This window comes from Apis cerana, linkage group LG8, assembly GCF_029169275.1.
Source record: "Apis cerana isolate GH-2021 linkage group LG8, AcerK_1.0, whole genome shotgun sequence".
Taxonomy (NCBI): Eukaryota; Metazoa; Arthropoda; class Insecta; order Hymenoptera; family Apidae; genus Apis; species Apis cerana.
The window spans coordinates 9234327-9248606 of record NC_083859.1 but is presented as its reverse complement, the minus strand read 5'-3'; the positions used below and the strand labels follow the sequence as shown (position 1 = coordinate 9248606).

Here is a 14280-nt window from a genome sequence, read left to right as displayed (position 1 = left end):
ATAATTAATCCTATGTAATCTATTCTTGGAACTTAATTCGCATACAAAACAAAAAGTATTCGAAAATATGAATTTTTATCAAATCAGATTCATCTATATCTAACCTAATACTCAAGAATTAAAAGACAAAGATGATATCATATCGTAAAAATAAAGATCTAATAACATTTAATAATAAACAATGTAACAAACATTTACATTACATAATTAATCCTGTGTAAATATGCTTGAAGCTTCACGTACAAACCAAAAAGTTCATGTTCAAAAATATAAACTTTTATCGAACTTGTGATAGAAACAAATAATTTTAAAATCGTTTCACATTCATCTAACCACACTTAAAAAAAAAAAAAAAAACAAAGATAACATCATAAAAATAAAGATCCCTCCAATATTTAAAAATAAATAACGTGATAAACAACATTCGCATTACACAATCCTGTAAACATAAGCTCAGAGCTTAATTCAAAAACTCACTGTCCAAAAATAGAAACTTTTATTAATAATTCCAAGAACCCGTTGCGCATCGTCATTCATCCACAGCCGAATGCTCGAAAGGGTTGAAGTCGGAAACGATCCCTTGGACAATCCCTGAAACGTTCCCATGAACGATATTCACGGGAGGATCACGAGGTGGAAGCAGGATTGTGCCACTTTTATCCCTGGGGTGGGGTCGTGGTTCGCAAGGATCGAATTCCGTTTTTCTTTTCGAAAAGCTGCTCGTTACCCCGAGCAACGGGTAGAGCCCGTGGCGCGCACACGCACGCGATTCGTTTGTGGGAACACACTCATCCGTTATTAATAGAATCTTGCTCAAATTTCTATTTTTAGAAGGGCTTATATGCGCGCACGTGGCTTTATGTAAAAAGCTCGCGGAGTATATGATCGCCGCGGTCACGCCCACGCAGCCAAGCACTCGGGAAGCCATTGTGCCTGGACTTGTCTCTGGCTACTTCGAGTGGTCTCCAGATTTTTCAAAACATTTTCGAAACGTACAATTGTTACGATCGTTGCAATCGTTGCACGCGTATTTTACAATATTTAGAATATTTTATGGAGATATATATATATGTATACTGGCTCTACGATCGATTTGGAATAGATTCACAGCTCATCGGAATAAAACATGATTCAAACATTGCATTAATCCGAATTGGTTATCCAATTTGCCGGATTATTATTATTTTTGGAATTTATGTCCGAAAAATTCTTTTACTCGAAACGTGAATTTCTTCGTTTTTCCACGACGAAGGAAAAATTTTTGGAAGAGGATATTGAGAGGGGAAAAAAGCGTGGGGTATTATGGTTATTCCTTATGAAACGTTAAACAATACCATTTTCCGTTTGCTATTTCAACAGGAGGACGATAAAAAATGTATGGATACGCGTGTATAATTGGAACGTTAGCCGGAGACACGTGACCCATCACCGTGGAGCGTTGTCTCGTTGATTGACAACGGAATTTGATTATGTTTCTGAGAATGGATGTCCGTTCAATCGTGTTAAAAATAGCGGAAGCTAGGGTAAAGAGGAAGTGCTCAAAAATTCATCGTATCGCGAAAAACTATAGTCTCTTTATGCATGCATTTAATTAAGAAGTGCAACGATCTCGTCGCCTTACCATTATACACGATTCAAGAAAAACGGAAAATGGATCTTCGAGGGAAAAATGTTAATTGAATAATCTAATGTGAGGTATAAATAACTTCCAAGTATCGGTGATTATTTTTTCCAATTTTTAATTTCACAATTTTTTCTTTTTGGAAAAATTACGAACTCCTCTTCATAACGATCTTCCTTTAATTATTTCTTAAACGAATAAGAAATCATCCTCGTGAAACTTCTTCGAATCTGTCATCCCATTAAAATCTGTCGAAAGGCAGAATAGAACTTTAACTCTTATCGGTGCTTAAAGCGAATCTCTTCGAGGCGATGAAATTCAACCGATAACAAAACATATTCTGCACGAGACCGAAGAAAGAAAGAGAGAGAGAGAGAGAGAAAGTCCTATTAGTGGCCATTAAATTGAACCAGCGCGGCGCATAATGCAGAAATTCTTGACTCGTTCCACTTGACCGTCTCTCTCCTTCACCCCTCCTTTCACAAGCTGAAATTATTTCCGTCCTGCTGCGGGTGTTACATGATCACGGAAGAGCTCTCTTCGAGCCATCCCTCGAAAATCATCGACTCGATACCGACTCCTCCTCCTCCCCCATTTCATAATTCCCCCCATTCCTCTTCCAATCTACCTTCATTTCTTCATAAAAATATTTCTTTTCGAAATACGTTCGAAGCGTTCTCTTGTTAAAGAATTTTTAAAAAAGAATTTAAAAAAAAAATTATACCGAATAATTATCCTCAAAAATATCACAACCTTTCATTTTTATCCCTTCATTTTTCACGATTCGTGAACATCAAAATTTTAAATTTATCTTTTACAAATTTTCGCAATTTCCACAATTTTTTTCTCATTCTCTGATCAAGAGTTAACTTTTTTTCTCTAAATGCCACCAAAAATTGTAGGATCGTTCGTCTCCTGTGAGATAAACCGCGCAAAAATACCGTGTGTTTACAAACACGAGGCGATAAATATAAAAAAAACGTAAGTCGAGCCTGTGTCTCTCTCTCTCTTTCTATAGACGTCGATATCCGATAACAAGTTCATGGAAATTTCGGGATGAATGAGTCGAATGTTTTCCAGGCACTTCCTCTTCGTCGCGCGGGAATGCGAAACTCAGGAAAGTAGATATAAGCGTAGAGGATGGCCTAGTTGCCATCGCGGCCATCCGAAATATTAGAATAAGCCCACGCGCGTAATACAATCCCGTTGGTAAGGTAACCAAATTTAGCATGTGACTTAGCAGACGCCCTCGAGACACTTGCACGCACGATGACTCAGAGCGAGCAGAAAAGAAAAAGAGGTGAAAAGGGTAGAACCACCTGAGGAGGGGGGGCGGAGAGCAACTGCGGAGCAAAAAAATTAACGATCCGTGTTTTATTGCGCAAGAACGTGTTTTCGTGTTATTTCAGTTCCGTGTGTTTCGAATTGTTGTAAGTTGGTAACACTGGCAACGAGAGAAAGTGAGGTTAATTCAGTTCGTACGTGTTAATTTAGCTCGAGATTTTTCATTGGTAAATTGTTAAAATTGATTTTATATTATATTTTATACTGTATGGATATTTTAGTTTGAGTCAATTGTAAATTGATCGTAAAATTGAGAAAATGGGAAAAAGTGAGGTTAATTCTCTCGTATGATTCGAACAAAAATTTTTAATAAATTTTTGAATCAGAAGTTGGTCAGAGTTTAAGATCTCCTACGATTGATCTTGATTTTGGACGTGTCAATTTGAGAATAAGGACAAGTCGTCTCAAATTCGATTTTATTTCAATTAGAAGTCCATTGTGTTTGGACTCCAGTCTAAGTTAGCCTCGTGCCGGGTCTAAGTTAAGCCTGCGTTTAATCTAGACTATCTTTTGCAATAGTCCTTGGTACGGTCGTGGTTAGGTCAGGGTTGGAGCGGAATTAGATGTAAATAAAGTCTAGCGGTGTAAATCTCGAGTACTTAGGCGTATTTTTTTGCAATAATCCTTGGTCCAGCCTAAACTTAGCCATAGCAATATTCATATTTAAACGAAGTTCAAGTATAAGTTAAATCCAATGGTTGCTTAATACACCTAATTAAATTGATTTCATTTGAAATAAATTGAAGGTTAGAATAAAATATTTAAATTAAAAGCAAGTTAACTTTAGAAGAACACGTCAAATTGAAATATTTATATTGGTACAAAAGATATTTTTGGTTCAAACTTATGTGCTGAACATTTTTTTAATTCTTATTTTTAAGTGCTTTTTCTTTTCCTACTTTCGTTGCCTATTTTTCTTTCTCTTTTATTTTTGCGACAATAAAAAATCTTGATATATTAGTTACTCCCAAGATGACTAATACCTTGTTTTGCGTAGTTTACATCATATCTATTTTTCATTTTAATAACATTTCAACTACGACAAAAATATTCATATATTCTTTCTTCTTTGTCTTAACGATAAATCCATTTGGGATTGTTTATCTGTAGAAATATATAGGGAAGTTATATCGCATATAAGTTTAAATAAACAAAACTTAAATATGATTAATTTTAAGTGAACGACCTACTTATAAAATATTGCATTTTGGCGCAAGCACAAAGATCTATCGAATTATTCTCGATCGAAAGAAATTAATTAACAGAATTTTCAGAAGGGTGTTGAAAATTTACTCTGCGCAGCAATTTGTTAAAAATTTAAGATAAAGACATCGTTCTTATTTCTTCTAACGTTATAATCGATTTTATCTACATCGAATTAATCTTTTAACGTTCCCTCAATATTAATTTTCCTAGATTTTTAGATCGGAAAATCGAGAATTTTCATTTTAGAGAGAGATTTGAAGTGGTTTGTCTAGGTTTGATTTATTTGGAATGGTTTACTCACGTTTGACTTAGTTTGGTCTAGATTAGTCAAATTTAAATTAAATTTATATTTAAAATAAGAATTTTCATTTCGATCAAGTTTGAATGAAGATTGCGTTTGAATAAGATTTAGGATTTTAAGTGTTGGATAAAATTTGAATTAGATTTCAACTTTAAAATAAAATTCGTATTAAATTCGAGATAAATCTGAATCAGAATCATAATTTCTATATAATTCTAAGAGTCTGTGAAGGCGTTATTCCTCGGTTGTTAAAAGTAGAATCGAGACACAATGACTGCTGACGAATTTCGCGTTTCGCAATCAGCTGAGTCATTAGCTGCATCTCGGATAAAACGAGATAGTTGGCGACAGAACTCATCTTCAACAACAGTTTCACTCGGATCCTAAACTCGATCCCACTTATCCTCGTTATTATACAATACCATTTATATTACATTGTATGCATATTTGTCTTATGCCAATTACGATTGAATACGAGATATCTAACGATTCTTGGAAACAATCCCTCTTCTGTCGAATTGTTTGGAATTATTAATAATCATTCACAATAAAAAAAAGAAAAGTTAAAAAGAGGAAATTTTAATTTTTCTACATCGTTAACGTCAAAGCTTAACGGTATGTGTAAAATATACCGTAAAGTTCCAAGTTGCAGTCCAATAAGAGAAAATTAATATCGTGCAAGAAGTTTGCAAGATCATAAGAATTTTGGTGCAGTTCACCGGAGTTAATTATTGCGAGATTTACGACGCAACTTCCAGTGGCGGGTTGCCTATCAATCTCGATGAAATATGCGGCCGACTCGCCATTGAATTTTGGCTGATCGAATTTATCGTCCTGGAAAATTTATGCGCAAAATCCATCCTGTCTGGCGAACCGCTTTGACAATTTTCGATAATAGCTCGCCTCTCTCGTGATACAATTTTCGGGAGAATGAAAAAGAAAGAGAAGAAAAGGGAAGGGAAGGAAGGGAAAGGAAATACGACTTCCTCCAAATCTCACGATTGTCATCAAAGAAAGCACTATTCTTACGTTTACGCGCTTACTCGTGTGTAGTTAAATATAGAGATTCATTATTCACCAGAAACCAGTCTGCCAATAATACTTGGACAATCTTCAATTTCAATTTCCAATGGCACACTCAGCATCCTAATTTTGATGCAATTTCGTGCACTTTGTTGCCGCCGTTATCGAACACCTGGCTTAATTAGTCTAACCATTGTTGGTCGGCCTTTACGATGCAACATTCGCTGCTGCGATTCGGTGTGCTCGCAGAATTAATCGTTTGGTTTAGCGTGTTAAATTTTTAATCCCGCCTGGTGGAATCGCGTTCTATTAAGTAATCCTATTGCGTGTCAAACAGATATTTTCTTCCGTTAGATGTATTAATCTTATTTAATACATTTATATTAAGTTTGATGAAATGAAAAAGAATTAGATGATAAAAAATAATACACTTTTAATACTTTTCGATCAAACGTACCAGTATTAACCGAGCTTCCGTTTCCTTTTCTTCCATTCAATCAAATATTCCGGAAAAAAACGAATCATTCAAAATCTATCTTATTGTTATTATCTCGATTGTGAACAATCGAAAAAATTCTCCATATATGGAACATTATGGAATGAGTATTTGAGAATTGTCAGACATTAGCCTAAAAGCACGATGTAGCAGAGTTAACCTATTTCGTCGACATAACCTCCATCCGTCTGTGACAAAGTTCCCTCCTGCCTCGAACCGATCGATTCCACGATCGAATTTCCACGCGAACAAGAGCCCGTGATCCGAATCTTCTCGCTCGTTAATCGCTCATTAACGCATTCGTTAAACGTGACAAAGCGGATGAGTCGGCCCTTGTCGCACGTGCGACAATTTATTTCGCGGCCGCGGATATTTCGGTGGCCAATAAAGTTTCCTCAATAATGATGATATCTGATAGGGATCCGATAATAGAAAGGTCGGCTAGAAGTTAGGCAGCCGGCCCAGTTTTTCGTGTATCCGTAACACGCACGAGCACGCTCACAGTGACAAATATTTTTCAAGGTAACCCAGTTGAAATATTCCACCACCACTCTCCTCGAGAGCGTAGCCGATTTAATAATTCCCCAGCCCGTTGCCAATCCCGAGAGCCTGCTTGCTTGTTACATTATGCGACATAATGACTCGATCGCGAACGAATTTTCCAAATCTGATCGAAATGAGTGACGAGATGAGAAACAAATTGTTGCTGGAACAATTTTTATTAAGAGAAACATTGGATTGGATTATTTTTAGAGAATGTAAGATGCCGTGGAATTTCTTGGAAATCTTTTACATTGCGGTAATTTGGCTAATAATGATAAAATGATAAATTGACAAGTGATAAATTGTAAATCACATATTTCTGTGTGATAAATAACGAGGAATGAGACAATTAATGCGCTAAAAATTTATTAGAATTTTTAATATTCGGTAGGATTGCTAATATTTATCTTTAGGAATCTAGGGATCCCTAGATTTTTCTTTTTCCCTTTTTGCGTTATTCTGTTAAAAATAAAGTATAAATCATTTTTATATTTTATAAAATTAAGATAAATTTCGAATGTTAAAAATTAATTCGTTTTTATTAATTTTTAATTTTCTCACTAGAAATGACAAATGTTCCTAATTAATTTAATTAATTTTCTAGAAATGTTAACGATATTTCAAATTTCATATTTATTAACATCGTTATTATTCATTAGGAAGAAAAATTAGTTTCGCGAGTTGATTTTCCAAGAAAGAGTATAGTTTAAATTCGAAGAAATTTCGAAAAACAAACCACTCCAAAAATTGGCCCACCGTTTCGACTGGTAAAATATGACATACGAGAAAATCTAGTGTCGTATGCAGTTTCTAAACAGCTCGCAATTGGCAAGAATTATACGTGCGATGTAACATGAGTTCAGAAATAATATACCATAGTTGAAAAATAAATATTACAATTTAACCCTTTATCCAAACATCATAAAGACGTATTAAAAATGCTTTAAAGATACCTCGTTTGTTTGTCTTGTAAACGAGATCTTTTAAACATATTTCTTATTTTAATCAATATCTCTCGGAAAATATCTCTTAAAAATTGTACGAATATCCTGGATAATCATTTTTAAATTATTAAATTAGTAAATTAAATCGTTAAATTATTAGCTAATCAAAAAATTCGAGAAACATTTTCAATCTTTTCCAGCATTGAAAATCAGTAAAATTTTTACTTTTCTATTATCGCACAGATCAAAATTTCTGGTTAAAAATAACCAGATTGCTATCATTGTTTACATTGTTAGCTCACTACAATATTTAAATGACGGCATATACGGCGTAATGCCAATGCCAAGATTTGTAAATTAGGAAATTTGGTGAGAGACGATTTGTCGAAATCTGATACGAAATCACTCAAATTAACTCTCCGTCTTGGAGAAACCGGAGGGAAAGGATTTTAAATTAAAACCTGGTGCCGGATGCTACGACTATGGCTGGCGCCATATCAAAAGGCACACTTGCTCCTCACGCCAAGTATGTAAGAAATGAGAACGACTACCTCGATCATGTCTATTCCTGAGTTTCTACCTGATCAACTTCATTTCATTTCACTTCACATTCACCAAGAGTAAAAGTTACCGAGTATACGAAATCTCATTTCTAGGTTAGTTGGCCATTTTTCATTCAGTAGCCTCTCGTACGCTTCACGTATATTATTTCAAGTATATGGGAATTATACTTGTACGTGATTCCAAGAAAATAAGATGGATTTCAAAGATGAAAGAAATATCACGAAGATGCTGTTTTAATCTGGAAACTGGAATTGTGCCATTTCTTTCTTTTTTTCTTCTTGAATTTTTAATTTCTAAATATTTTTTTTTCTTTAATTAAAGAATTAAATTTTTTATAAAAATATATGAAATCATTTTTTTCTTATTTTTTTATCTGAAAAAAAAGTTTTAAAATTAAAAATTTCTACAAGATTAAAACTTTCTTGATATCGTTTCAAATAATTATATATTTTTATTTTTTATATGAAAAAATATCTTTTACAATTTAGATATCAATATAAATATGGTTCTCGCAGTGCCATCTTCTTGTAATAGCGCATCAACTAAATTATGAAATGATATAATAAAACGCAGATGATAGTTTTGCAGTAATGCTATCCATCTTGTGGTGCCATCTTTTTTTACCTGACTGTGAACATTTTAAAAGATCAAATGATAATAAAGATTGTAATAAGTTCAATTAAAAATATTTATTTTTTTTAAATTAATAACTTAGTTTTATATTATAATTTTTATTATTTTATCGTGTTTGTCAACATTTTACACAAAAAATAATATAATATATTCAAATACATAATATATTTTAAATGTCCATTACCATATTTATCATCATAATTATAATAATTATAATAAAATTTATTTGTACAAAATTTATTTTCAATATCAAAATTAATTTATACAGAAATTAAACAATTTTACAATTTTTTTTTATGTATTATCAATATTAATAATATATTTTAACTATATCCAAAATATATCCAAAAATTGCACGTTAATGATAAAAAGTTAAGTTTCTTCTTGTTGAAGAATCCAAGATGGCTAATTCAATAAAAGAATATATTAATAACGATGGAATACATTTCTCCATCATTTTCTAAAATTATACGGCGTAGATCCACGCATCTGGAAGGAGCTAAAATAAATTTAGATCGACCTGTTACGATGAAGGCCGTGCCAAGCTCTCGAATCTCGTGGCAAATGTGTGTACAACAACGATACACAATGCTAATTACAATATCACTATTTTCGTGCCGCTGTAAACTCGGAAGCCAACACGTCTCGATCCGATTTAATTCATTTCCATCTGTTATTTGTCGTCAAACAAGCAATTTTCGCGATTTTGTTAGTAACAGTGGGTGTTTCATGATTAATTTGAATTATTTCATCTTATAATGTATAATTCGAATAAATATACAAATAAATCGAATTAAATATTTTTCTTTTACTTTTAAGTTAAAGATCTTTGAATCATTTAAATTAAAGATGAATTGTAAAAATTTTTTAATATTAAAAAAATTAATTTTTAAATTAAGTTTAAAAGTTAGGAACTCGAGAAATATTTCATAGAAAATTTCAAATTTTAAAATTTAAAAGTTGAACAATTTTAAATTTTCTCCAAACAATTTTGACAATTAAGATCAACAAAATTTTTTTAAGTTATAAATACAAAAAAATTGTTATATATATATATACATTAGGTAAATAAAACGTCAAACAGTACAATGAATTCATTCTCAGGATCGATGCGGATACACATGAAAGTCATTCAGAAGTTAAATGGCATCAAAGTAGAATTGCATTACGTTAAAATTTATTATAAATTCAATGACTGCATTGTATAAATTCCAACAACGTAATACGAAACTTTTAATAAATTTTCGTGTCTATTTACTAGAAAATCATGCGAGGAAAATTATAACAACATGCAATCTCGTTTATTTTTTTTCTTCAAAAAATAAAAATCTAAATTCTAAATCTTTCTGTAAACCACGATAACCTTCGAAAAGTCATATATTTTTATTCCTTTCGTTCTAATTATATCCTTTACGTCGTTACGATTTGCTAAAATTTTATCGTCTTTCCCAAAATTTTTCTCCCTTAGCTTCTCTCTCTCTCTCTCTCTCTCCTTTCCCTTTTTTTCTATTCTTTTCAACAATGTGACACTTTTTTATCAAATTTAATTCTCAATTAAACGCATCAGTGACAATCTAGAGATTCTTAGAAACAAAGTTGCTATTTTGAAAATTTGGAAATAACGAAAATTTCGAAAATACCTATCAAAATAAATCATACGATAAATTAAGAAAAGTGAGATCTGTATTTAGAGATCAAAAATACTACACGTGATGCTTCTACTAAACAATGTAATAAAATTATTACTAACCATCTGTTTTATTCACCATTTTGTCTCATATTTTTATCTAATCTTCTCGAAGAAACTGAGAAGAAAATTAAAAATATCCGACTTACTGGATTATACCGATGGACCTAATGGGTCAAGGATATCGTTGATTAAACCAATTCATTCTTAAATTATAAATATATGTTATATATATATATATATATTATTTAATTACAAAATACAAAATAAGTACAATATATATATACACGTACATACAAAATATAAATTTTTCTCGGATCTAAACCAGCCAATTAGGATTTACTTTCCTAGAAGAATCTTACGGGTGGCACCAATGCTTTGACCCGATTGGGTAGCACCTTTATTGGAACCGGCTTGTAGACCAATCACGGTTTGCCCAGCACGTAGTTGCTCCTCGGTGAATTCACGTTTGCATTCATCAGCTGGTTTAGGTCCTAGATAGGGTCCTTTCCATTCTGGGTGTTTATACGTCTATGGAAAAAAAGGAGAATTTCACATGAAACGAATGAACTTAGAAAAGTTATTAGTTACAAAAATAATACTAAAGAAATATTATTAGTGATAGTTTAAATTTAATATAAGAAAAAGCTTTCAATTTGAAAAACTAAAATTTGAATTGAAATTTGAAGCAATGCTGAATTTCATTCCATTCATGAAATATATTATTAATCCATTTATGGATTACTTCATTCATGTTAAATATTCAATGCTACTTTCTTATACGTTATACGTCTATTTCATTATATGTAACGACATTAATATCATTATATATCTATTATTCATGATGCTATAACTAATATGCACTGTAATTGATATTGCTCCATTTATATTTAATAATATATATAAATCAACTCTTATTTAACTTACCGTACGACCAAGAGCAAAGAGAGTCGTCACAACCTGTGCGATGTCTTTTTTCTCCCACAAGTCGACTGTTTGGAATACATCAACGTCAGATACGCCATAATCCTTTAAAGCTTTTTGGAACCTAATTCGAAATAGAATTTAAAAATCTTTTCCCAGATAATATAATCCATGAATAAATTTATCATAGCTGCAATATTATATTTTAAATATTTTTTTTTAATTTATACCATTATATTTTTAATTTATCATAAAACAAAATCTTACGCGTTGATGTTTTCCATCATTTTGAATTGGCCACCAGAGCTGTTTATCTTCGAGATCGATCCTGGGGAAATCTTGTTCATCAGATGACACAGCACTTGTCCATCCTTAATAACATCCTCGAACAGTTCACCAGGTGGGAATTTTTTGCCCAAAATAGACTCGATCCATTCTTGGGCTTCTTTTTCCTGTTCTGGATTGCGCTTTGCAGCGATCTATGAGAAAAATTAAAATGAAATAATAATTCTCATGAATAAAGATCATTGGTATATAAAAATTTATACAATTATTATATCATATATATGATATAAATTCTTTCCCTCGTGTAAAACTCGTTTAATACTCGCGTGAAACTTGTGTCCAAAGTTTTCAAATCCAAAAATTTTAAATGTCCAGAAAAAAAAGAAAATCCTCTTTGTAAAAACTTTAATAAATACGATTTTAATTTCAAATTGTCGCCGTAATGCCGTTAATAAAAGTCACAATAATTCACAAAGTGGAATTTGGAAAGCCATTCTGAGCGAGATTAAGTTGCAACGATCCCTGCGAACTGAACGATTCGTCCACGATTACTGATCGACGATGCACAAAGATCCTCGTGTTATCATACCTTGGCGCGCACTTGACGTTCGAGAGCCATCCTTGTATCCTGCGTAGTTTCTTGAAGAGGACTGAAGTGCTTGGTCCGAGGGCTGCTCCCTCTTATAGTCGTGAAAGATGGCGGGAATACGACCCACGCTCCGGAGGAAGGTGTCCAACACGGGTGGAGACCTCGTGTGTTTCGAAAAAGACCACGCTACATCCGTGTCCGTGTACGTGCTTTCCACGCTTTTCGACGATCTAATATTAGCGGCTTATTCACTTGGATAGTAGGATTTCCAAAATCGCGGCTGCCAAACTGCACCTCTACGATAAACACGGGAATCGTTCCACATGCAATGGGAATGGATGTGATCACATAGATTTAAGAAGAAATCCGTGAACAAGAGTGCAAGGGCATATTTAAACTCTAGAGAATTATCCTCAGGGATCATCAGATGTTCACTTTCAACACGGTGTTCACTTTTGCAAAGAATAGTTGTCAAAAGTCAAAAGTTTTACTTTTCGATAATTTTATTCCAAGAAATTTTCTAAGAAAGGATTGAAGAAGTACTCATCGTTAAAAGAAGAGATGTATATATGTGAGAGATATTAATATGATTTTGGAATTGAATGAAAATGAGATGAATCAAGTATCTGTGTGTGTGTGTATATATATATATATGGAAAATGATTATTTTGTACAGTTTATTCTGTACTTTGTTTCACATTTTCAATATGCAATGTGCAATAGTTTGTTTGATCCTTTTTGGTAGAAATATTGGTAATGACTTGAAAGGCTGACTAATTCTAGGCAAATTCTACTTCCGTTTTCTTGATTATACTGATTGTTCACTGACTTATTTCTTTCTTTTACTTTGAACGATCAATCATGTTATTTATTTAAGTATTGACTATGTTGAATTATATTTATAATAATAATAAAATCTAAATTTTGTAAATAAGTTTTAAAAAATTTTTTAAATGAGTTTTTTATCATTTTATCATTTTTAGTATTTTTAAAAAAATGACTAATTTTAAATTTAATTGTAGTAAAATAATATAAATAAAATATTGTATATGATAAGTAAAAAAAAATTTTTACAAATTATTAAAGATTTAAATTTAAAAAATTCTCAATATGATTTATTAGATAATCATATTATTTCTTAGATTCTTCATATACTATAAAATGAGTAAAGTATTTAAAAAGGAAAAAGAAATTTTAATTTACGCAAGATGTTGTGTTTTCTTTAAAACGTTTTTTCTTTAAATAACTAACCGTTATATAGGTCGAGTTATTATTGCGTTGATCTACTTTTTGAATTTATGTAGAGAGCCAACAAAAACCCGCCAAAATATAGATAATTTAAAATTTTTTATCGAAGATGGCGCTTTTATATAAAAATTTTAAAAAATTTTAAATCTAAAAAAAAATTCAATTTTTTTTATGTACAAAATATATATATTCTTGTTTGTAAGTTTGATTATTTATTATAAATTAAAGTAAATAAGAAATATCCGGAATATGATAAACACTTTATAGTTATTATTCATATATTTTAAAATCATTCTTTTCCTTTTAAAATACATATACATATGAAATTTAAATTAGATAATATTGATATTTCTTAATTGTAAAAAATTATGAAGAATCGTTTTTCATAATTAAAATTGAAGATCTTGTTAAAGATGTTAAATAATTTTATCAAAAAACAAAAATGAAGAATTGTGCAATCATAACTTTTATTTCGATGATATGAAAGATTATTCACTGGCGAAATCGTTAGCTAGTGACTCAGATTTAAATATAATCACGACATCCTGCGTATTTTCATTTCCTCTTTTTGCTGTCAATATACTTTTTATCGAATTCAATAATTTTTATTATTTCGAATATTTTTAAATCAAAAACTATAAAAGCTCGTTCATTTAGTAACATTATATATCAATATTATATCTGTTATTAGAAATTTTTGATAAAATATATCTATATAATGTGTATATAATCTATATAATCTGTATAATAATGTAAATATAATGATACGTTTAATACGTTAATCTGTTAAATAGGAAATTATTTTTATCTTTTCTAACGATTCGCAAGAAAAATAGATGAAATTAATTGTCAATATTTAATCTTTATATTTA

At 31.3% G+C, this 14280-nt stretch overlaps 1 protein-coding gene across 1 annotated transcript; it reads right to left on the bottom strand.

Annotated features, from left to right (window-relative positions):
* Positions 1–10569: 10569 nt before the first annotated feature.
* LOC107996505 (muscle-specific protein 20) lies at positions 10570–12681 on the bottom strand. The gene is made up of 4 exons (XM_017054581.3): positions 12161–12681; positions 11554–11765; positions 11290–11410; positions 10570–10893 (listed from the first exon to the last, which is right to left on the bottom strand). Exons 1-4 carry the CDS (start codon positions 12188–12190, stop codon positions 10702–10704), a joined length of 555 nt encoding a protein of 184 aa, XP_016910070.1. The 5' UTR covers positions 12191–12681; the 3' UTR covers positions 10570–10701.
* Between the last annotated feature and the right edge of the window lie 1599 nt (positions 12682–14280).

Excerpts from the sequence above, each read along its gene's own strand:
- LOC107996505 (XM_017054581.3), bottom strand. The coding sequence starts at position 12,190 with ATGGCTCTCGAACGTCAAGTGCGCGCCAAG. Across the intron at positions 11,766-12,160 it reads AACGTCAAGTGCGCGCCAAG|ATCGCTGCAAAGCGCAATCC; the intron begins GTATGATAACAC and ends TTTTTCTCATAG. Across the intron at positions 10,894-11,289 it reads TCTTTGCTCTTGGTCGTACG|ACGTATAAACACCCAGAATG; the intron begins GTAAGTTAAATA and ends TTTTTTCCATAG.